Source organism: Phaethon aethereus (genome assembly GCF_964289735.1).
Source record: "Phaethon aethereus genome assembly, chromosome: 2".
Classification (NCBI taxonomy): domain Eukaryota; kingdom Metazoa; phylum Chordata; class Aves; order Phaethontiformes; family Phaethontidae; genus Phaethon; species Phaethon aethereus.
Genome location: NC_138582.1, coordinates 74,447,767 through 74,472,066, shown reverse-complemented (window position 1 = coordinate 74,472,066; position 24,300 = coordinate 74,447,767). Strand labels below are relative to the sequence as shown.

General features: G+C 38.3%; 1 protein-coding gene across 1 annotated transcript in view; it reads right to left on the bottom strand.

Moving 5' to 3' along the window:
• TMEM245 (transmembrane protein 245) overlaps positions 1–24,300 on the bottom strand; it is a gene marked incomplete at both ends in the record, with an annotated part of 83,423 nt that overhangs the window by 51,299 nt on the left and 7,824 nt on the right. Inside the window, 6 exons of the mRNA XM_081996610.1 lie at positions 217–240; positions 7,242–7,411; positions 13,128–13,340; positions 17,991–18,098; positions 19,029–19,130; positions 20,348–20,465. Coding sequence (XP_081852736.1) covers positions 217–240; positions 7,242–7,411; positions 13,128–13,340; positions 17,991–18,098; positions 19,029–19,130; positions 20,348–20,465 — 735 coding nt within the window. The remainder of the gene's footprint in view (positions 1–216; positions 241–7,241; positions 7,412–13,127; positions 13,341–17,990; positions 18,099–19,028; positions 19,131–20,347; positions 20,466–24,300) is intronic.

The window sequence follows — 24,300 nt, the reverse complement described above, 5'->3', positions numbered from 1 at the left end:
TTAGTACAAGACAAGAGATCAGGTAGAATTATATGACCTTCAGTAGCTTATATCAAGAGCTGGAAAAGACACTTAGGAGAGAAAACTAAGCAGCACGGCATGTTAAGGAGTGTTCATGCTGAAAAACAAAAAACAAAAAACACCCACTAAAAACCAAAACCTCCCCAAAAGCCACAGAATCCATTAGTTGGAATCACAATTTTTCTGTTTATTTACCTTCTTATTAAGCCAGTGCCACAGCTTGTCAGTGGCAGGGGGAGATGGAAGAAAAGGGAAAAGAAGACAAGAACACAGTGGAAAATTATTGAAAAATGCAGTAATAGAGAGGGGAAAAAAAAAAAAGCAATGAGAGGCAGGCAGTCATCCACAGAATGAAAATGAAATTGTTCCAGACACAAAGGTAAATTGCAATAGGAAGAAAAAGATCATAACAACTTGTAATGCAAGAATCTAGAGTTTACTATTAACATGCACTTTTTGAAACAAAGACGAATATAACAAACAAGAACAACTTTAATGATATTAACAGAGCTATCAGCATAATCTGGGCAATTCCAGCTTAATTATACTGAGAGCTAACATTTCAGATTTCAGAGCAGGGCTTGTAAAAGTAGACCAAGAGCAGCACTTTACTGAAGCCCCAAAACTTCATGAGATACCCGTTTATTGCATTAATACTCCCATTCAGCTGATATACTATGTATTTCAAAACACTTCTGTCACGGCAACCACTGTAAAACAAAATTTTTTTTTTTTTAATACCACATTCATATTACAACAGTGACATTCACTGGCACAACATCAAATACGTAATTAAATCTGATATACACGCAACAGGAAATTGTAGATCAAATAGAAGTACGGATTTCATAGAATTTTATTGGTTGCGCAGAAGACTCTTTGCACTTCAACAGTCAATTTCTCCTTTTGTACTACAGTTATTTTTCCTTACAAATTCTCACCCATACTGCTCAAGTACACCCATTTTAGGATCTAGTTTCTGTAGGACTATACTTTTTATTGTAACCATTAGTAATCAGCAGCATAGTCACAGCAGTGAAAAGCTTTAATGTTGTTCATGTGTGTTAGAGATTAAGATCAAATAAGTGAAGTTTCTTTCTCCCTGAAAACAAGATCATTGAACATTCAATACATCTAGTGTTTTCACCAGTTGCCAGAAATTATATTCGCTCCCAATGAAAACAAAATGTTAGAACATTTCGTATTTACAAAAATCTCAGAATGTTATTTAACTTCTATCAGAAACAAGAAGCAAACTTACAAAGAAACATGAAAATAAAATATGTCACAAAGCACCCAGTTTTAATAGCTTCTACTACTCATGGAAAGAATCACAGTAATGCAAAGCAATGACAAAACTTCAAAAGCCTCATATTGACACTGTAGAATTTTTCTCTATTTTACCTCTTCACCTACGGAATAATTTATCAGTGAAAAAAGATAATGTTGTTTACTGATTCAACAGCATACTTTTGCCTTTAACTTTACTTCTGCATATTAAAACCCGCTATACGTTAGGTTCATTTTGAAAAAATGTAAACCTCCTGGCTGTATTTCTCCACTTTGCAGCCGGAATACAAGAGAAGCTAGAGCTCTAGTATTAGCCTGAGATTTTAGCAGAATGTGAAAGGAATTCTTTGGTATTATTCTATCATTTCAGCCTCCTGGGATTGGATGATAACATGTCAAAAATAACAGTAATTTTTTTATTAATGTTTAAGAAAACATTTGGGAGGTTCTACCTGCCTACTATCTTACCAATACTGATGTTTAAGTAGTTCTCCAAGTGTAATTAATCTACATTTAAAAATAGGCTACAGCTTAATTCTAATCTTCCAAGTCATACAAAATTAATAAGGCCACTTTTCCAGTATTTTATCAGAAAAGTATTTATACAAGATCTTACATGTCTATGGAAGTATGTCCTAGAATAATGTATGCACTGGTAGAGATTCTGCCTGTTTTCTGTGCTCACTTTAATTACTAAACTTGGTACCAGAAGAACCAAACCTTAACTTTACCCAAACTCCAAACAACCTATTACAGTCCTCCATATACTAAATTCTAGTACGCCATACCTAGAAAAAGCATATAATAACGACATGATTCACTGAGGTCTACCAGAAAGCATGCATGCAAAATACTAGCACATTCTAATTAATAAAAGTCTAGTGTATGCAGCTGAACAACTGCCTATGCTGCTGAACTCCCTCACAAACTCTAATCAAACTAAAACTACAATCACCATATTAAAAGACAACAGTTTTGTTAAAAAAAAAATATCAGTGAAGCAAACCAATAGGTCTTAACTGTTGATAAGAAAATGCATGATACCATACCTATGAAGTTTTATGATGATTTGACGGATGACAACAGAAACCTCCCTATTCTTTCCTCCAGGAAGTCTCTCATATCTGAACTGCTGCATCTGTTGGCTCCATTGGACAAATGAATAAGCAGGGACTACAGGATATAGTAAGGACATCCTATTTCCATAGCCCATACTTAAAGCAGGCTTGCACGTGCTTCATATGCACAGGCTTCCTCTGTCTCTGAGGAACAGCCATGAGCAGATTGAAAGCTCATGGGTAAGAATCAGGGACCAAGGCAGAAAAGGGAACCTTGTGGTTGGTGTCTACTACAGGCCACCTGACCAAGGGGAGTCTATTGACAAAGCCTTCTCACTCCAGCTACAGGAGGCATTGTGCTCGCAGGCTCCCATCCTGCTGGGGGATGTCAGCCACCCCGACATCTGCTGGAAAAGCAGCACAGCGAGCTGTAGGCAATCCAGGAGACTCCTGGAGTGCATGGAGGATAACTGCCTGTGCCAGGTAACAGGCAGCCCTACCAGAGGGAATGCCCTACTGGACCTCTTGGTCACCAAAACAAGTGAGCCAACTGGGGACGTCAAGACTGGAGGCAGCTTGGGCTGCAGTGACCATGCACTGGTGGAGTTCGCAGTCCTGAGTGATACGGGGCAGGCGAAGAATAAAGTCAGGACCCTGAATGTTAGGAAAGCAAAATTCCAGCTCTTCAGGGAGTTAGTCAATTGGATGCCCTGGGAAACTGCCCTCAGGGACAAGGGAGCAGAACAGTGCTGGCAGATCTTTAAGGATGCTTTCCACACAGCATAAGAGCTCTCAATCCGCAGGTGTAAGAAATCAGGAAAGGAAGGCAAGAGGCCAGCATGGCTGAGTGGAGACCTGCTGGTCAAACTAAAGAGCCAGAAGGAAATGCACAGGCAGTGGAAGCAGGGACAGGTGTCCTGGGATGAGTACAGGGACGTTGCCCAGTTGTGTAGGGATGGGGTCAGGGAAGCCAAGGAGCAGCTGGAGGTGAACTTGGCAAGGGATGCAAAGAATAACAAGAAAGGCTTCTGCGGGTTATGTCAGCCAGAAAAGGAAGATCAAAGAAAGAATATCCCCCTTGATGAGCAAGACTGGCAAACTGATAACAATGGGTGAGGAGATGGCTAAGGTACTCAACAAATTCTTTGCCTCAGCCTTCACTGGCAGTCTCTCTTCCCACACCTCTCGAGGGGATGGACTGCATGACAGCGACTGGAGGAGCAAAGTCCCTCCCAGTGGAAGAATAGATCAGGCTCGAGACCACCTGAGGAACCTGAACATGCACAAGCCTATGGGACCTGATAAGATGCACCCCAGAGTCCTGAGGGAATTGGCTGATGTAGTTGCCAAGCCACTCTCCATGATATTTGAAAAGTCACAGCAGTCAGGTGAAGTCCCTGGAGACTGGAAAAAGGAAGACAGCCAGGGAAGAGGTACCAATGTCTATCTGGACTTCTGTAATCTGGATTTGATGGGTGGACTGTTGGGTGTACAAGGAATTGGTTGGATGTTCACATAAAGAGGGTGGTGGTCAATGGCTCAATGTCCAGCTGGAGATCGGTTATGAGTGGAGTCCCTCAGGGGTCTGTACTGGGACCAGTATTCTTTAATATCTTCATCAGTGACGTAGACAGAGGGATTGAGTGCACCCTCAGCATGTTTGCAGATGACACCAAGCTGAGTGGTACGGTTGACACACCTGAGGGACAGGATGCCATACAGAGGGACCTGGACAAGCTCAAGGAATGGGCATGTGTGAACCTCACAAGGTTCAACAAGGACAAGCACAGGGTCCTGCACCTGGGTTGGGGCAACCCCCGGTATCAATACAGGCTGGGGGATGAAGGGATGGAGAGCAACCATGCTGAGAAGGACTTGGGGGTGCCAGTGGATGAAAAGCTGGACATGAGTTGGCAATATGTGCTTGCAGCCCAGAAGGCCAACCATATCCTGGGCTGCATCCAAAGAAGCGTAGCCAGCAGGTTGGCGGAGGTGATTCTGCCCCCCTACTCTACTCTGCTCTGGTGAGACCACACCTGGAGTCCAGCATCCAGCTCTGGAGCCCTCAGCACAGGAAAAGACAAGGACCTGTTCGAGAGGGTCCAGGGGAAGGCCACCAAAACAGGTTAGATATGAGGAAGAAATTTTTCACAGTAAGGGTGATTAAGCACCGTCACAGGTTTCCCAGAGAGGTGGTAGCTGCCCCATCCCTGGAAACCTTCAAGGTCAGGTTGGACAGGGCTCTGAGCAACCTATCTAGTTGAAGATGTCCCGGCTCATTGCAGGGGGCTTGGACTAGGTGGCCTTTAAAGGTCCCTTCCAACTCAAAGATTCTATGATTCTACACAGGCACAGCTTGACCTACTATTTATAAAGAAAATGAAAAGCAATGCCCTACTTTCTTTCCTCTTGATCAGAACTTCTCTTCAGTTCAAATTTGCCTGCATTTCCAATTTAACAAGAGGTTGATCAGTAGCGGGAAAGAAGAGCAGCAGTTCTTTCCTTACTGCTTTTGTTTAAAAACAGGCATAATCAGTAAAGCTCAAAGATTCGCATGCATGAGTAGTACTGTCCCATAACTTCTCACAATGGATTATTTTCCAGATCATCTACACTAGCCTCCTAAACTCTGTCTGGGAGAAAAAGACATGCCACTCTAAGATGTTTTCCTCATCCTCACTACCTTTTACTCAAAACTAGTATTACTGTTGGGTATACCGCTTTAGAAAGACCAAGTAGTACCACTAGATACATGTGTGAAACAGACCTTGTTAGTGGTTTGTTGTACTTAGCTAAGAGCCCCAATACATCCTGATGCTGATATTCAGCCACCAATTAACTCTATACAAAAACGAAAGAAAATCACTAAGCAGCTTCAGCTCCCAGGAAAAGAAAGTACAAATAAAATACTAAAAAATTAAACACCTAATTGCAAAGGAAGTGATCTTGTTTTCTGACACACTCACATAAAAGGTCATCTGTAATAATTTACTCCATGAATTTCTCTTTAGTGTTTGCATATTTTCACCTCCTCTTCAACAGTACCTACTGAAGCCAAAATGTTTGGTAATCAAAATTAAATACAACTCATCCATCCTTTCTAAAAAAAAAAAAAAAACCAACACTTGTAAGGATGTCATTTTCATTCCTCTCCTTTCCCTGTCCCCACAAAAACCACAACTGCCAATATCCTATGGCATTGCTTCCCAAAGTCTCAGACATAAGATGCATCCATGATCCTACAATGCACAGAATAAGCATATCCAGTAGAACTTAAGAGATATGAAAGCATTAGTGTGATAAGCATTGGAAGACCACATATCATTCCAGCTACCCATGATAAAGCCAGGTGAACTGTAATTAGAATAGGCACAAAGGAGGACAACAGAATCATGCAGAGTAGCATTATAAAGGCTAGAAGAGCTTGAATTGCTTTAATACACACAGCACAGACTCAAAAGGAATATGACCATCATCTAAAAAATTGGGGGTAGGGTGGGTGTGGAGAAATTAGTTGCACCAACACTGTTCTTTTGCTCAGACAAGAACAACATGAATATAAACTTATCTTAAATACATTTACGCTGAAGAGTGGGAAATTCTGCTGCACATTACGACAAAAACCCTACCTTCTTTAAGGAGAAAAGACAGGGATACTAAACTTGACAGCTCATGACATAGAACACATACGGTATCATGTCTTGAGAGTCTTCTTACTTACAAAACAAAAGCTTTTAATGACCAGCTTTGTATAAACATAAGCTTTTATCGTAACATGTTAATACTTCCCACTACCTTTGGAACCTCCCTTTATCTTGCTCTCAGTTGTATTCTGAAAGGCTTTTCTTCTTTCAAATTCTTCCTCAATGAACTCTGTGAAACTGTTACTCATTTCCTACAGCCATTTTAAAGTTTTTGTTGACCTTTTGACAGCTGTTTACCCATTACATCTGGGCTTAAGCTCTTCCTTTTCCTGTAGGAATTCAGAGCTATAAACTGCAGATGGATCTGCTGAGGTAGAGATGCTCTGACAAATGTACTGGCAGGGTTCAGCTTTTCAATTATAGAAACTCTGAGGTAATGGCTTTTTCTAAAGCAAAGAATACTTCAACAACACAGTCACAGGAAGCACGTTCTTACACACTGGCATAGCTACTACAAGCAAAACAATCTATCAGGTTAAGTCAAAACTTACAATTCTGAAGCCAGAAGCCTTCATAAATTTTATGGAGCTTCCTCACTCTGCAATTTGCAACGCAAATGTGGGTACATTTTGAGTGGAGGAGAAGGGAGGGGAGCACAGAAGCCTTATTCTATGGCACTTGCCAAATACCTTATCCCACATATTTCTTCTCTTACAGAGGGAAGCCTCCCTTCTGTACCACCATGCAACTGTGTTCCAATAGCTATACTTCCACACAGTATAAACAAATGTGTTCAAACTAGCTCAGGCCCTACTTATAGAATAAAATGAATTCCTTTTAAAATTAAGTTTTTACAACAGAAGTAGGAATGATTCATCCTTCAGTTTAAAGCTTATTAAGTTTAACTTCAAAATCTTTGTAATCAGCTAAGGTGACTGAACCATGAAAAGTTTGTCTTACTCAGATAAGGAATCTTCTAAAGCTAACCCAATGTCTAAAAAGTGACTTCTATCAAGCTTTGCATGTCATCATTTAACGAAGTTTAAACATGTACTTAAGTGTGAATGGTGACAGAAGAGACATAGTTTAAAATACACCATAAAACAGATATAGTTTTACATGAGGACATTAGTGACAGACATTTAATTCATAATTAAAGCGTCTCAGCATACAGTGAACAAATAATAAAACAAACTTTCAGGTTGCTTAACGAAGTAAGTAGAAATACCTTACTGTCAAGCTTTAGCATGACTCTTCCGAGCCCTCTGATGGGCCGTGGAGCAAGAGCTTCCTGACGTTCCTTCCCAAAATTTTCAACAAGTTGCCACCAACTTTTGCAATGGTTTGCCATGAAGTTCAAAACTCCAAAATGAATCACAAGTTTTTTAAGTGCCCAAACTGTAACCACAAGAAAGAAATCAAGTATTAGAGACTTCAGAGGGGCACCACGAGACTATGCATCTATTCCATTCCAAAAGACTGGAGATAGAATCAAAGAAAAAGATTCTTAGGTTTCATTTCTCATTAGAAACCGCTTTCGGAATTTTCAAGTGGTTTCAGTACGAATCTTCTCATTTGCTTTACAGCTGTGCTTATCCTCATGGAATTTAGATAGCAGAAGAAAGGTGCCTGTGCACTGCCCAATTATGCAGCTAACAGACTCGAGCAAGGCCTGGGATAAGCAGGTGCCATTCCACAACTTCAAGTACAGTGGATTTATCATATCTTCACATGACATGCCAGAAGACTACACATAAAATACCACATTCAGAACTTAACAGTATGTTATACATAAAAGAAAATTTTCAGCCTCAATTCTTAAGTTTTAGGCCTTCTATACTGTTAAAGCTGTATCTTTCCTTCAAGAACTGACAGTGGATCATGTGTAGTTTCACAGTAAAGAAGTGTTCATGTAAACCTTCAACTGAAATAATTGATTTTGCTTTTAAACATCAAAAACATTATTCTGAGGTGATCATACAAAGCTTCACAAAAATCTATACTGTTACTCAAAACCATACAACAGAAGAAATATTTCAACTTTTTTTTCCCAAAAAAAGCAGCATTTTGCTGCCACAAACAGCTTTTCTCCAACACTCCTAACATAGTGACACTGTAAAATAAAGAGCTTCTTAACAACACTAGAGATGTCTAGCATTACAGTTACAGAAATAAAAGCTCATGCCCTTTTACTCGCCGTGAAATAAAGCCCACAGATTTTTTACATAAGGTTTATGGTTCCCATTCTGTAATGTCACTGGTCTCTCTCACTTACTGAGTACATGGGCAAAACTTGTGAATCATCACAATCAGGAATGCAAAAGCAAATAAACATGATACATAATACACATGAAACTTTCCTTTGAAACTAATAGACCTTTAATACTCATTAAATATTTGCCATATTCTTTTTTTATTCAACAAAATGTTACACCACTCAATTACCTATCTTTTCATCACTGAAAAGAAGAAAAGCAAGTAATCTCTTGTGGTTTAACCCAGCAGGCAGCTAAACACTACACAGTTGTTTGCTCACTCCCCCCACAGTGGGATGGAGGACATAATCGGAAAAAAAAGGTAAAACCCATGGGTTGAGATAAAGACAATTTCATAGAACAGAAAAGGAAGAGAAAATAACAACAACAGTGAAAGAATATACAAAACAAGTGACACACAATGTAATTGCTCACCATCCGCTGACTGATGCTCAGCCAGTCCCCGAGCAGCAATCACAGCCCTCCCCCCGCCTCCATGTTCAGCATGATGTTTCGTGGCAGGGAATATCCCTTTGGCCAGTTGGGGTCAGCGGTCCCAGCTGTGTCCCCTCCCAGCTCCTTGTGCCCCCCCAGCCTCCTCGCTGGCAGGCCAGCATAAGAAGCTGAAAAGTCCTTGAGTTAGTGTAAGCACTGCTCAGCAACAACTAAAACATCAGTGTGTTATCAACACTGCTCTCATCCTAAAGCCAAACCACAGCACTATACCAGATACTAGGAAAAAAATTAACTCTATCCCAGCAGAAACCAGAATAACTTCCAAAGCCACTAGCAAATTTCACATCACAACAAAGGAGTTAATTAATTCACGTCACAAACAAGGATTTGTATTTCAACTGATTTTACTGGAGTGTTGATGCAAACATACCTGTCACAAAAACATCATTACAAGATACACCAACTTAAAGGATCATAATTATTATATGTAGCAGTAACAGATCGGGAAGTCTCACAACCCTGTCCTGCCATGAACTACCGATACGTAAACCTCTAAACAAAACTATAATGAAACAAAAAATACTGAAAACTACAGTTTTAAAGGAAAACAAAGTGAAACTATTAGCAACAGAATCATGTAATTCTCCTTTCTCCCTCATTTTTTTAAAAACAAAATTTAGTAACAGTAAATGGTCACATGTAGATCAAAAATTAGTGTTAAAAGTTCTGCTTGCACAGTAAGACAACTTTCTGTGAAAAGACTATTAGCACTCCTCCAATTGTATCGTATTTATAGCAACATTTGATACTGAATTCCCCATCATTACATTCAAGTGTATTTGTAATAAAGATTTTTTTTTTATGGAAGACTTCTCCAGGCTAGATTCATTACCTACTGCCATACATCAGCATCATCATAATTTCCTTATCCTCAAAAATTCACATCATGCTTCTACTTGGAGATGTGTAAAATGACATACATAGCCACAAGGTTAAATGTTAATATCCACAGGACATTTATCAAAGTTCCACAAGAACCTATTATCTGTAAGGCACTTGTGTAATAGTTTACATTCTTGCTCATGGAAAGCTCATTCAACAATTTGCTGACATTGGTTTACTTACCCTCTGGCACCACCATGTGGCAAACACGGGATTTATTCTCTTGAAGCAATAGAATAACCTGGTAATCTTTAGTAGAAAGATCATGTGTCAAACACATAAAAAAGTTAGGTGCGAGTGCCAGCACGTAACTTTCAGGTTGAAGTTTTGTATGATGAAATGCAACTCATGGTAAATACACAAACTGCTGCTCAGCAAAACAGGGCAAGTTTGCAATTTACAAGGTGAACAACATACCTGAAATGGCATTCTAATCTTCTGCTATTATTTAAAAATAAGCGTTTAAATAATATCTTCTAAAATAACTGAGTGTACATTTATTGCAAAGGTGATGCCAGAAGGTGCTACAGTCAATCACACAGCTGTGACTGTATTAGGTTATAAAGAGGCAAGAGAGAAAAAGCTAAAGGAGGGCTGTTACTAGAAAGATGTGAACAAAAGAAGAGAAAGACTACATAATAAGAAATTCCAAACATCTTCAGGAAGCAGAAAATGACCTGAAGACAAAAATAGAATGAAAAAAAGGATGCAACAGAACAAGCAAGGAAGTAAATGAAATACCTTAAAAAGAGACAATAATAGGATTCCCAGGCTCACATCACCGAACAAAATGCTACAAGTGTCCCACAACCTGGTTTATTGCTTAGTTTTGGAATTCAGAAGTCATTTTTTCATCTTTTCATTTTATGGTACAATTACAGTATATTTTTTTCCACCTTCTACAGTAAGAAATTTTAAAAGAGCATCTCATTCTACCAAAGTACAAATGCATTCAAGGAAAAATGTTAATGATACCAATATACTTCTGACAATCTAAATGTTACTTCATGTAAGTCCTGCCTACTGATATAAGGAACTCTGGTGAACTTAACACCTTTCTGTGTAAGGTTTTAGGGGTGGTTTGTGTTTGGTTGTTTTGTGTGGTGTGGGTTTGTTTTTTAATACATACTAGAAGCATTCTCCTTAAGGTCTCAGAAGTGCTTGCAGCTATTAGTCTCCTTAAGCTTGAAAAGCTGCAAGGAAACTTGCTTTATAATTCTTCCTATTTTCCACTACTAAATATTTTTAATACCACCTCTCTTTTAACAATCCAGGTTATCATTATTCACCTTCTAACACTTAATGTGATCCACTGGTCTAAATTTGGCTCTGTTCATCATTATACTGCCTTTTCATAATATTTTTGTGGTCATCTAGTTATATTCAGAAAAAGCACTTAATGGCCCAGTGTCACTGCTAAGGCAACAGGTCACAAACATTCTCAAAATTAGTTTCTATTTTGGCATAAGTCCATTGCTCAAGTAGCTAACTTAGACCTAGTGATTGGCAGCAGGAATATTCATCTAATTCAGTTATAGATGTGCACTCTAATCTAGATTTGTCTGGCTCAAGCTTAAAACCAGTCATTGTTGTCTACCTAACTGCAAAACTACTACACCCATTTTTCCTCTTACCCAAGCAGGTATTTCTGAACAGTGGTAAAGTCACTCCTTTGCTTTTCTCTTCAATAAATTAATCCACGTAAGCTCTACTTCTAGTAAGTCTAACATTTATTTTCTAATCCCTTTATCATTTTTATGATACATCTATGAGCTACATCCAACCTGCCATCACCATTTCCCATGATGCCCAGACACCAAAACTGGGCAGTTTCTTCTGTAGCAACTACATCAGAATGAAACAAAGACCAAACTCGTCTCTCCCCTTACCCTGTATTCAGCAGTTTCTATGCCTAACCATCACATCACCCTTTAGCTGCTGCTACAGTGCCACAGCCAAACGTGCAGCTGTTCCTTTCACTATGCTTCTCAAAGGTCAGAGCCCCTCGAACCCATAGGCATAGCCCCACAGTCATGATTTACAGATTTCCACAACTAGATCGTTTATAATGGCCTTGTGTATTGGGAGGAAATTGCAAGTTTTTGGTAGTAGGGTGGCCGCTGGGATGGCCTCCATGGAGAGAGACCAGGGGCTGCCCTGTGCCACACACAGTCAGTTCCAGCTGGCTCCACAACAGACCCACCACAGGCCAAAGCTGAGTCCATCAGGCTTAGGTGTGATGCCTCTGTGAAAATATATTTAAGAAAGGACAGAAAACACTAGAGAGGGAGGACAGGAGGAAACGTAGAGAGAACAAGTGAATGGAGAGAAAGAGGGAACAGAGGAATGAACAGAGGGAATAAAAAAGCCAGGGGAGTAGACATGCTCCATGGTGGAGCAGGCACACCACTCTGAGGACTGCGGCCTATGGAGGACCCATGCTAGTGCAGGTACACCACTTGAAGGGACTGTGGCCTAGGGATAAGGAGATGCCTGAGCTGGTACCTGCCCAAAGGGACTGCAGCTCATGGATGAGCTCACACTGGAAGACAGGAAAAGAGCGAGTGGCTCTGTGGGTACTTGGCCGCTAGCTGGGGCCAACCCGCCACACTTGGTAAAAGGGAAAATAGCTACATTTAAGTGTTAGATACATTAAAAAAATGCTGAAAAGTAGTGTTTTAAATGAAGTTTAGAGAAAATCCAAGGAAATTAGGAAACTCACTTTGTTTACAGTAGGGGGATGGGAGGAAATGCCTTAAGATTCATAGTAGCTCAGGCATATTTCCAGAGTTCCTATCTTCCCTATTCCCCCCCTCAAAAAGATTATTGGAAAAAGTGGCATTCAGTCTTAAAATAACCTCTTTAGATAGCTATCATAACTACTCCATTCTTGCTTGATATATAAGAGAACAGATGCATGTAGATGTGAAGCAACAAAGCTAATTAACCCCAGAGCTAGAATTAGAATCAAATTTATCTTGCGACTTGTCCACAGAGCCTAGCAACCCATTATTAATGGAAATGAAAATTTAGCGTGAGCTGCACTTCAGGACTGAATAACAGCTAAAATATTCTTTACCTATAGGTGCAAAAACATGAAAGACCAGCCATTAAGAGGAAGAAAAACAAAGTACTCCAAACCAAAAGTATTCTTACAATGAAAGGTATCGTACTAAATGACTCCAGGTAACTACAACAGTCAGACAACAAAGCAATTTTACAGTTGTCCACTACATGGTAACAGACCGTGCACATCAATCTTCCTACTTGAAGCTACAATTCATTAAGAACATAATAATGTTCTTGAACATTATGTTCTTGTCTTAACAAAAAATCTTGAAAAAGTTTTAATTTAAAACTCATCCAAGCCTATAAGTCTTTCCTTCTATGTTATTCAACACAAAGCCTAAGGCTATCCAAAGTCATCATTTAACATACATTTCTAATAATTGGATTATTACCTGCAAAAGGCACCGGCAATAGCTGCACAATCCAGAAGTTTAGCCAGATCTGGACAACGACAATGGCCCACACAAGTGTAACAAAGTAAATATCACTAGTTTTCTTCTTTCTAAGAAAAGATCCAGTCTCAGGTCTTTGTCTGCTCCCAGAAGAGGATGACGAGGAGGAGAAAGATGATGAAGCATGTGGAGGCTGATCACCTTCTGTTGCTCCTAAAACAAACAAATGCGAACAAAGAAATGGAAATTAATACATTAATGCTCACCACAGAACAGAATATGCATCCTAGTCCCAAATTAACCTCTTTTTTTTTGTTGTGGGGTGGGGTTTTTTTTGTTTGGTTTGGTTTTTTTGGGTGGGATTTTTTTGTTTGGTTAGTTTTTTTGGTAATTTCTCTAAAAGACAGAGACAGCCATAGCACTGATCTGAATAAAAGCTTGAACAGGGCTGTATAAGCTCTCCCACATCATGCAACACCACGACGAGCAATGCCAGGAGGAGACAAGTAAAGATGCTACAGCCTCTGAGAGGCTTCCTGTCACCGCAGGTAAATTACTAGCCAATACATTTTATCAAGTAACTGTAAAACCCTGAAAAACACGAAGTGTAATTCACTTCTAAAGGAAATCCAAAGTCTTAAAATAAATCTTTGATTTCTCTTTACTTCAAATACTCAAAAAGAAATCTTAGATTTGAGCAAAGCCTCTTTAAATAAAACCAAAAAAATACAGCATGCATTGAAGAGGAAGCTTGTATCTCACAAATTTCTTACTCCAGTTTTTTTTTTCCTGGACACTCACATTACAAACCTAGTGCTCACACTGTGATCCTAAATTGCTTGCTTGTGTAACACATTTAAGTAACAACAGCAAGCATAAATTAGTGGGTAACAAATGTTGCCATTCTCTCATCTGTAAGTTAGTAAACATGAAATTCAATTAAAAAATGTGAACTGATGTTTTAAAGACACAAATAAACAGTAAATAGTAATTTCAGGCAAAAATATTATGTCTAAAAATTTTTTTGTGTAGAGAACATAGCAATTTATTTATGTAACTTTTTGGTTGGTACATCTGCCTAATCAGACTAATATGGGTGGCACCAAATCCATCTTCAGTCACTGTATGCAGAATTTCTTCCGAAGAACACCAGTATTAAGTTTTACTGAGGCCTCATGCTGGTTGTGAAATGCACACACTTCCCACACACCATTTCTTGTGAAAAATTTGGAGCCGTGGTGGAAGAATGCATACACAAGAAAACCTGAAAAGTTACTCTATGCTGAAGAATAAAAGGCAATTTGTTATGTTGGTACATACTGCAGCACACAAGCAACGGACACAACTCTTTGACTGGACTTGTGTCACATCAACAACAGCAGCTTTCTTCCCACAAAGAAAAACTGCTGTAGAAACTATGTTACAATAATCTACATGCACATCACTCAAAAAACTCATGTTCCAACCATGCAGTTTTAGCTGCAATGTGTCACTAACACCATTCCTAGCCTAAAGCATGATAGCTAGAATGTACAGAAAGACAGACAGATTTGTCATACGTGTACAGTAGTGCTAAGTGACAAATTCTGCAGCCTCACACACTGGATGAACACTCTTCTGTTGTAGAAATCTGCACTGGAGTTCTACAAGGGAATTATCTGTAGACCTTATAAACGCTTCCCCACCACACTAACACAATAATGCACATTGATAGACACTGGGATGATGACAGAAACATCAGCTGGTTTCTGGTAACATATTTGGTGGAACTTCAGAATATTTCCAAAGGAGTTACAGCATGCAACCTGAAAGAAAGAACTCTGCGAGCAGCTAAACACACCAGAAGCTTCAGGTGGAGTGCTTCTTGGCAAATCAGTTTATATCTCAAAGGGATGAAGGTCAGCCCCATCATATACAAACTACACTTTGGAGAAAAAGACATGATTTAATTTTTCATAAGGGGAGAGAAAGGTATCTGTAAACAGAAGCTTTCCTAAAAAGACAAAGTGTTCTTGTCATAAGAAATAGAGGGTCTATCATTCCCCTGTACTTCTCAGTTTCTTTTTAACGAAGCAGAAGAGCTCTAATAGAAACAAATGGATCCAGCTTATGACGCACTAAAGGAACACAAATTTGAAAGCAGTATATCCATAATTGAGAATTCTCCCCTATCGATTCAGCTTACTCAACACTTTTTTTACTCCAAAATTAATATAATAAACATAAGAAACAACATGACAACAAGCAGAAACACAAATACTTATCAAGGGAAGGAAGTGCCGAAAGCCAAAACAGAAAAAACAAAGAAATTTAATACGCTGAGGTCTATGCCTCAAGATTAAAGTTATCCAACACTTTTTAACCCAAAAGCCCTTAGTAAAGTCACTTTTATGAACAGAAAATGAATATTCCTTCTTCTGGTAATGAAAAATTTGATCAACATGTTTTTGCAATGAAGAAAAGCTTAATTAAATAAGAGCAACGGTAACATTAAGAGTAGTACCAATTAAAATGCCTCATTCTCTTACAGTTTCCCTATTAACTTAAGCAGACTGTACACAGAATGCAAAACACAGATGGCAAAGAGCTGACAGGGAAAACAAAGGAATTAAAAGGAAAAAAAAAAGACTAAGAACTCCTAGGGGATCCTAAGACAAGAAAGCTTTTTCAGAACACAGTTCCGCAGCACTTCAAGCCAAACTAAATTGGCACTGCCAATGACCTAGTATCCTCCCTATGACAAACACACAGACTCCTTAGCATCAGAACTGCCATTCAGTTCTGTATCCTAAGGCAGTTCACAAGAACTGCCATTCAGTTCTGTACAGTAAGTCAGTTCACAAAGTTGATTCACCCAAAAAACCCACCAAACTTTGCAAATGAAAAAAGTCACATTTTGTTGGTAAGATACCCTCTGTTAACCAAGGCATGAGTGCCGTGTCAACACAAATAGGAAAAAAAAGTCTACCAGGATACCGATTTAGAGTAACTTCAGGTTCTGTGTGCTTTACGGTATTTTTAGAGATGAAATGTGAAAAGCACCTTTCTATCTTCAACTGATTGAAGTATGACAGCCTTTCCCAAATGGTTAACATAATATCCAGTAAAGAACTGTAGCAAAATCAGAATGTATGGTACTTATTTGAATATAATAAAAGTAACAAAAAAGTCAATTTTCCAGGTTGTCTTAAGACATGTTCTTTTCTTTACACGATATGTTCTCTGTCAACTTCTTGCTGGCATAGCATTTTGAATTATTCTCCTCCTCTTCCTTAAATAAAAGGAAAAGGAACAGCAGCATAAACAGGAAGGCAAGTGCCTGTATCTTTGAATACATGAATGAAGCAGGGTATCAGAATAAAGTCTTCAGAGTTAGATGAAACAGTGTAATGAAAAAGTCTTTCAGAACACCAGGATGCAGGTACCCTTCATGAATAATCACATCTTTCTGTAATTTCAAGAGAAAAAGATTTTTTTTTTTTAAAGAAAACAAGGAAGTGGGGCAGGAAAGAGGCATGGCTATAAGGATTTCAGTATCTGTCATATTCAAAGCCAACAAGCCAACAGAATCTTGCCTACAAGGCAGATAACAAAATACTGCAGTGGCATCTGCTTCTTAAGTTGCAGGTTTCTCATTTCTTGTATGCTCTGCAAATTCCTGGGACACCAGTAAGGACAATAAGTTAGATCACCTTCACTGGTATAATTATAACTCCTCACCCCCAACACTAAATGCCAGTATTCAACAACAAAGTAAGGAAAAACATGAGTGTTCAGAAAAACCTATAAAATCAATACAGCTTATTCTCCCTCCTTTTTTTTTTCCAGGAACAAATTTAAGCGTAAAGAGAAGAGTAAAAACATGAAGCATTGCTTGTTCTATAATTGATTTAATACAGTATAAGCACCATCATGGCTGCTACTGACAATGAGCCTTGACAATGACTGGTATATTTAGAATAGAGAGCAGGCTTCAGGAGGAGATCTTTCTTATATCTACCTGGCTGAAGATGCGAAAAAGTTCAAAATCTTAAACTTCTCATAAAATAGATGTATGATACATTACAAGTTCCAAAGCAAGGTAACAAAACATCCAAAAATCACTGCAGAGGAAAAAAAGAGTTGTAGTTTCTTAACCCCACAGGTAAAACCTTTTGCTGTAAAAGAACAATCTTTCATCACCATTCACACAGAAGATCCAAACCAAAGATGACCAAAAGGACACTTAACACATATCACAGAAAAGAATATTAATTCCCAACAAGAAACTCCATATTTGTTCTTTTCCTGCTGTGAAGGAAAACAACAGAATTTGCATGACAAAAAACCATCTGGTTAACTCTGTCAAGAAAATAAGTCAAAAAACATTCACTGTAAGAAACACCTGTGTAAAACCACTGTAGTTTTCTTTTGGCCAAGACAGGTTACAACTTAAAAACAGAGGGGGGAAAAAAAAAGTCTTAAGAGAAAAAAATTATTCCAGTCTGTCTGTACCTGGTCTGGAAATACAGTATATACTTTTTTATCTCTCTCTCTCACATAACTTTCAACAAATCAAAACAAGGCTAGGGAAAATAAAAAAATTAGTAATAAAGAATAGGAAAAAAACTTGCACTCACTCTGAAACGAACAAATTCTTACAGTCAGGCCTTCTAATGTACAGACAGCCATGTAAACTATCATTTGAAAGATAGCTTTTAAATTATTGTTGTCAACATTTTTTAAAACAGATAAACCTGTTTCACAAGTTAAGTATAAATGTGCTATTTCAGACAGGGACTATTTTGAAATTGGTTCTTAATTGCCTCCAGTTTCATGCCTTTAGAGCAAATTCAAATGTTTTCTTACAGAGTATTCAGTCACCTGAGGGTTGTGAGGAACGTTCATTATTGGACACATCCTCTGTCATTGAAATTGCCATGGCAATTGTTGAAGCAGCAATGGAAATCATCTGACCAGGAAGCTCTGCCCCTGTAAAATATTTATGTGTATGTAAATAAAGAAAAGCTTAAGTTTTAAAATGTTTTTATTTGCTGCTTGATATCCACTGAAGCTGTCAAGCAACAGAAATTACACACATAGACACTGTTTGTTTTTAATATATAGGTAGTGAATACAATCAAACAGGGATGAGTGCTATTAATTTTAGTATTACAACAGACCTGGAGCCAAAACGCAAACCAGTTATTTGCTCAGCACTTTCCTTGCTAATGAACTACTACCGACCAAGTCATCTGCAGTTGCTGTCAGTCTGATTAATCTGAAAATCTCTATAAAAGATAATCAATTGTACTAACCAAGATTATGACTTTCAAGAAAACTAAAACAGCAAGATAGGAAAAAAAGTTTCCCAAAAGAATCATACAGCTAGTGCTAGAAATGAACACCTGACATTTGCTTTTACGCAAAATTGACTCAAAACAGGCCAAACCGATTTTTCTCAAAGTCTGAAGAGAAAACATAGTTTGAAGAAACTGGTATTTTAAAAACAAATGACTGGATATAAGAAACTTGCTGGATAGAGTTGTCTCAGTTTCTCTCATACTTGATATTATAGGAGCTACTAAACCCATATTGCTCATTTCTCTCAAAATTTAGCCTCCACTTTCAAATTTCCTGGTCTTTCTTCATGCTTGAAACTACATACAGGATTCTGTAAACTTAAGCAATTGAGCTTGACAATGAGAGTCACTACTTTGCTATGGAAAACAAACATCAGTCCATTGCAAAGATTTTCTCTAAAGAATCAAAGATTCACTTCAGCATGCATAAACCACTCTGAAACAAACATACTAAAAATCTCATAATAAATTCTTGCAATCCGTATGATACTGCATTTACAGTAATATGGTCCAGATTCTTTCAGTCCAACAATAAAAGAAAAAGTGACTTGTTTCTTACCAGAAGACTCCTTTCCATTCTGCTCTTCATGCAACATGCCTACAGTCATCAGAACAACTATAACCAGAAACACAGGAATTCTCCAAGAACCTGCCACAGAAGCTGAGAGATACAGGGTTGTTTGGTTTTTTTTTACAAGAAAAATTACGCCATTAATAAACTCTACATTTAGCAAAACCAAGAAAGGTATCACATCAACCAAGAACAATCTGGGCAGAAACTAACAAGTGTCATAAAGCAACAAGTTTTCTACATTCACAGAAAGGAAGAATAGAAAAGACAGGCGAACAAGCCTCTCGATGAATAAACCAAGTTGTTACCATTCCTAACTTCAGCGACTTTATGCTGATATGCTTTAGAGAACAATTTTTAAAACAACATGCAAAATTACACACATTTTAGATATCGAAGACAAATCAAGCTCCCCCTGCAAAAAAAAAAAAAAGTCTGTATTTATGTAGATCTCCAAAGACTGGCATCAAGCAGTGCCTTCCTGGGTTTTTACTTTTCAGCTAGTACTTCCAGCAAATACAAGAGTGTCAAAATGTAAGCAAATGCAAAGCCGTTATGTGTAGCTTAAGACGTCAGGAAAGTGTTCCCACATGGTCAGAACAACCCTTGAAACCTGCTGTTAAAGCAAAGTAAACCATGAAGTACGCTGTGAAACCTTCCATCATGATAGTCTTCTATTATCTGCATGATACTTCCACCATAAACTCTGATATAACATAATCTATAATCTGTTATAGTAAATATGTAAAATAAATCTAATGCTAATAATTACTATAATCTTATCTTTATATTAACAGATTACATAGGTTACTGGCAAATTTATGTGAAGTTGTTGATATCATATCGACATGCTTGTTGACTAGCGATAGAAATTTTCTTTTTTCTTCTTCTATTACTACTATTAAATACATTTTACAGCTTCAGTCTTGGCCAATGGCAGGCTCTCAAGAAAATAATAATATTAAAAATCACCACAAGTGAAAGTCTAAATCCACCCACATGTGGCCCCAGCCCTTCCCCACTGTCAGGGAGTCAGTACCAGGTCTGTGACTGCAAGAGCCAAATAAAGGAAAACCATGCGAAGTACAAACTGGGCAGGAGGAGCGGAAGACACATGTTGCTCAGCATCCTGTTGCCTTCCCACTCCCTGCTGGCCACATGCTCAGAATTACTGAGCAGAGAAAACAGCCTGCATCTCAGCTAAGATTCCATTATAAGGATTTAGGGGAAGAGCAAGCGAGTAGCTTTGTTCGCAACACAAAAGAATCCCATCGGATGCATTAGAATAGTAACTTTTTGTTACTCACCTAAGTGAAAGAGCAGCATAATCCAGACAGGGACAGAGATTGCTTTTAAGTAACGTTCAGTGCTTATATTCCACTTGAATGAAACCATCAGCAGGTAACCAACTACCAATGTCCATATCTTTAAGAAAAAGACACACACAGGTATGTATACATACACAAGTACAATACAGCTGTATTTTGAGGTGTGTGTATACACACACATGGACCTACCCCTAACCACCATATTGAGAGAACTGAAGTCAGGTTCTAATTCTTTAAAGAAGCCTACATTTCATAACTGTCAATTAAACTGGCAGTTTTGCTCCATGTAAGAGAAATGTAAAGTTTGCGCGAAGCCTAAGGACAGGCTAGACATGCTTTTGGTCTACCTTCAGTATAGTTCTAATGTGAGGGGATATACATGCTTTGCTGGACACAAACCCTGAAGGAAGATGTTTCTGCAGCTGAGACCAAGCAATTATTCTGGAACTACTACTGAAAGGTGACAACCTAACTGAAACAGGGCCACCAGCGTGACCGGTGAGGCCACAGGGAGATGGAGCCAGCAGAGCACCGCTCCTTCCAGCACAGCGCAGCCTGCAAGCTCCTGCGCTCCAGTCCAAAGAGACAAAGGGGATTTTACGACAAAGATAACTATTAGGAAGGACAACAAAACACTGCTGTTCCTCAGCAGTGTTGGTCCACAAAAGTCATGCGTTTAAATGACTTGTGACACACAATTTTATCAAATATTTAACTAAAAAAACTGAAGAGACAGAAAAATGTCCATGACAACATATCAAGAGGCAGATGTGGTCATTTTGGTTTTGCTGCTTCTAACTGCCTTCTACAACTCTGCTCATCAGATAAATCACAATACAGAATTCTAACTAAGAATCTTGAGATGAAGAATTTGAGCTTGAAAATGGTGAAAAGAAAGCAGAAACCAGAAAAGGCAACAGGAGGTGAAAAGCTGCTACTCAGCAGAAATGTGAAATAAAAGAGGTATGAAAACCTGTAAAAATAAAACCTCAGTGTTGCATTCTTGGAAGCAAAAAAAACAAAACCAAAAACCCTGACATTTCTGGCCCAAAGTCAACAAACATTCCCTATCCATAACCAGTTACGGACACCGTCAAATTTACACTTACAAATCCATAAATCCCAATGACGTTTAAACAGAACTTCTATTAGCAGCCTGCTGAATCAGACATCACTGTAAGAAGTAAGAATGCACTGGCAGGGACACAGAACAAGCAATTAGACAGAACACACCAAAAGAGCTTTCACCTCTTTATACTGTATGAATCATGCAGAAGAGGCAACAGTCTCTGTGAAAAACAGGTTTGTGTGACTCTGCCATGTACTTAATTGGTGTAGAGGAAATCTTAATTATACCGAATTCAGCAGACAAGCAGTGATGGACCCCATTAACTTCAGAGAGAATGCTCATGCACACAAGGCAATTTAAAATCTCTTAAGAAATGTGAACAAATGTATACCCTTTTCATACTAACATTTCTCATCAAAGCTGATCAGTCCAACATCTCACTGCTATCTCTCATTTTGCATCAACAGAGCTGTGTGATGCTTATGGGCAAACATGGACTCAAGACATGTCTAAAACTAATACAACTCTTAGACATTAAGACTAAAGTCATAAAGAAGCAAACAAAAAATATCTAAAATGCACGGCAGCACTCCTTTAACAGTATAGGTTCATAACATAAATTCTCTCACAAGGCATATTACAGCACAACTGTAATTGCAAGAGAGAACCCAGCATGAAGATGCTATCCCCCTCCCCAACATCAGCCACACAGCATCTTTGTGTGATAAATATTCCAACATCAAGGCAATTTTTCTCTTTAGCTTTTAAATTTAATGATAAATTACAAACATGAGACTCAGTAAGTTCAATAAATTAAACTTTCTGATTAAAAATATGTCAAAACTAGGAAGCTAACAGGGCATAAGCCTATGTTTAATAGCCAACAAAGCAAAAAGAGTTGCACTGCTTTTAGCCATGCATTTAGCTGAACTAAAAGCTAGCATTTCAGGGTTTAGGTATTCGATAACTTTTTCTGTTGTAACATACAATAATTCATCAATTCTCATTTCTAAAAGCTTAGCAAATGACCCAAGTAAAAGTATTTCTTATTTCTACTGAACAGAGAGAAGTAGCTTATTTTAAAATAAACAAGCCATCTTGTTTCAGAGATCAAACAATAACAATCCTGAACCCCTGTAAAAAAACCTGCGTAGCCAATTGACTGGTGCAAGAGGTGTAATTTCAGTGACACCATGGAGTAATCAGTTCCTTATCAGTTAATGTTATGGCCAAGCACTTCCCTATGCTGCAAGAAATACACTGCATGGGAACTAGGGTAGCCTACTTCTCTAACTTGGGCAGCCTACTTCCAACAATTCATAGCTGAAAGCAACTGACAAAGCAAATTAACTTGAATGGACATGGACTAGGATTTCATCCCATACTAACTTGGCAACAGCCCACTTTTTTTTTTTCTTCCTTAACCCTTTAAATGCATGTTATATAACCTTCCCCACTGTTTTTCTGAAGGGTGTCCAAAGGTTTTGGCTACAAGAGCATGAGAATATGAATAGCCTGTTTATTATTGTATGTCCATCTCAACAACTGACATCATGGAAATAAAGAATAAAAGATACTGCCTACTTCCATTAAAATTAAGCTACTGTAATTATTGCACTGAAACTATAATGGATACAAATTCCATGCTAAACCAAAATGCCTATAAATTTCATTTATGAGAGTATACAGCTAACCAGGTAACTAATACACACGCTTCAGATACTGCGGAATGCATTAGCTACCATAAATCATTTATTTATCACGCCAAAGTCAGTTGCAGATGCCTAGCTTTCACCATGCACTCTGAGATTTTAAATGCCTACTCAATCACAATTAATATTTACAGTCATGCACAACTCCTGTCTATCATAATTTTAGGATGGTTTAATCCTGTAAGCTTTCCTCCTTCTTCCTTCCCTCACTTATCTTCATTGCCTGAAGAGACAGCAAAGACCTCATTTCTCACATCTCCTTTGCATATTATAGCACCCCTCGCAAATTGAGAAAGACATTGTTTTGCCTTTAAACATAAAAAGTAAAACTGCTTGCTTCCTTGAATAAATAGCTGTAAGTCTGCAGTGCTACTTCTTGGATTTCAGCATCCACTTTTGGGTTACAGTGGTAAATTTAAAAGGCCAGATTTAGAGACGTCTGAAGGGCTTCAGTTCTTTTTAAATTGGCAATTGGAGGCAAAGTTACACCATAGAAAGATGAAACTTTTATGTTAAGCTCAAGCATCTGCTTCAGTGTTTGATTTTTCTTTTAAATTTCAGTGTTGTAAAGTCTAAGATTTATCAGCATGACCCTATCACCAATGTTACTGAAAGTCGGTTTCAACTTCCAGTTAAAATTCAGAGAATTTGAAAATGAGACACTTTTGGCTTTGGCATCATTTTTCAATGAGAACGAACTCTTTCTTATCACTCAACTCTTGACAACATTTATATTGATTTATACTGATGAGTAAAATTCTTTATTTACACAGTTCACTGCCTTTTTTTCCTATCAGCAAGTTGACCTCTAATGGAGAGGTTTTACAGATGAGCTCATGTAATAGCTCACTGCTACTGAAAGTGGCAGTTCATTCTCTCCCACTGCCAGTCAGGCAGTCCCACCTCTTCTGCACACCAGCTTTGACATTCAGCCAGCCAGCTCAAACTCCCTAAAATGAAAAAAAAAAAAAAAAAAAAAAAAACACTATCCAGAAAAAATAACCCAAGAGTTTATAATCTCATTCAGTTACAGCTAAACAGGCTCACAGAGATCAGACAGGCACCAACAACAGGGCAAGTGATGCATACGTCAGAAGCAGAATGAGCAAGAACAGCTCCTCACAGGTAGCAAAGCTGTGGGAACGACTCAG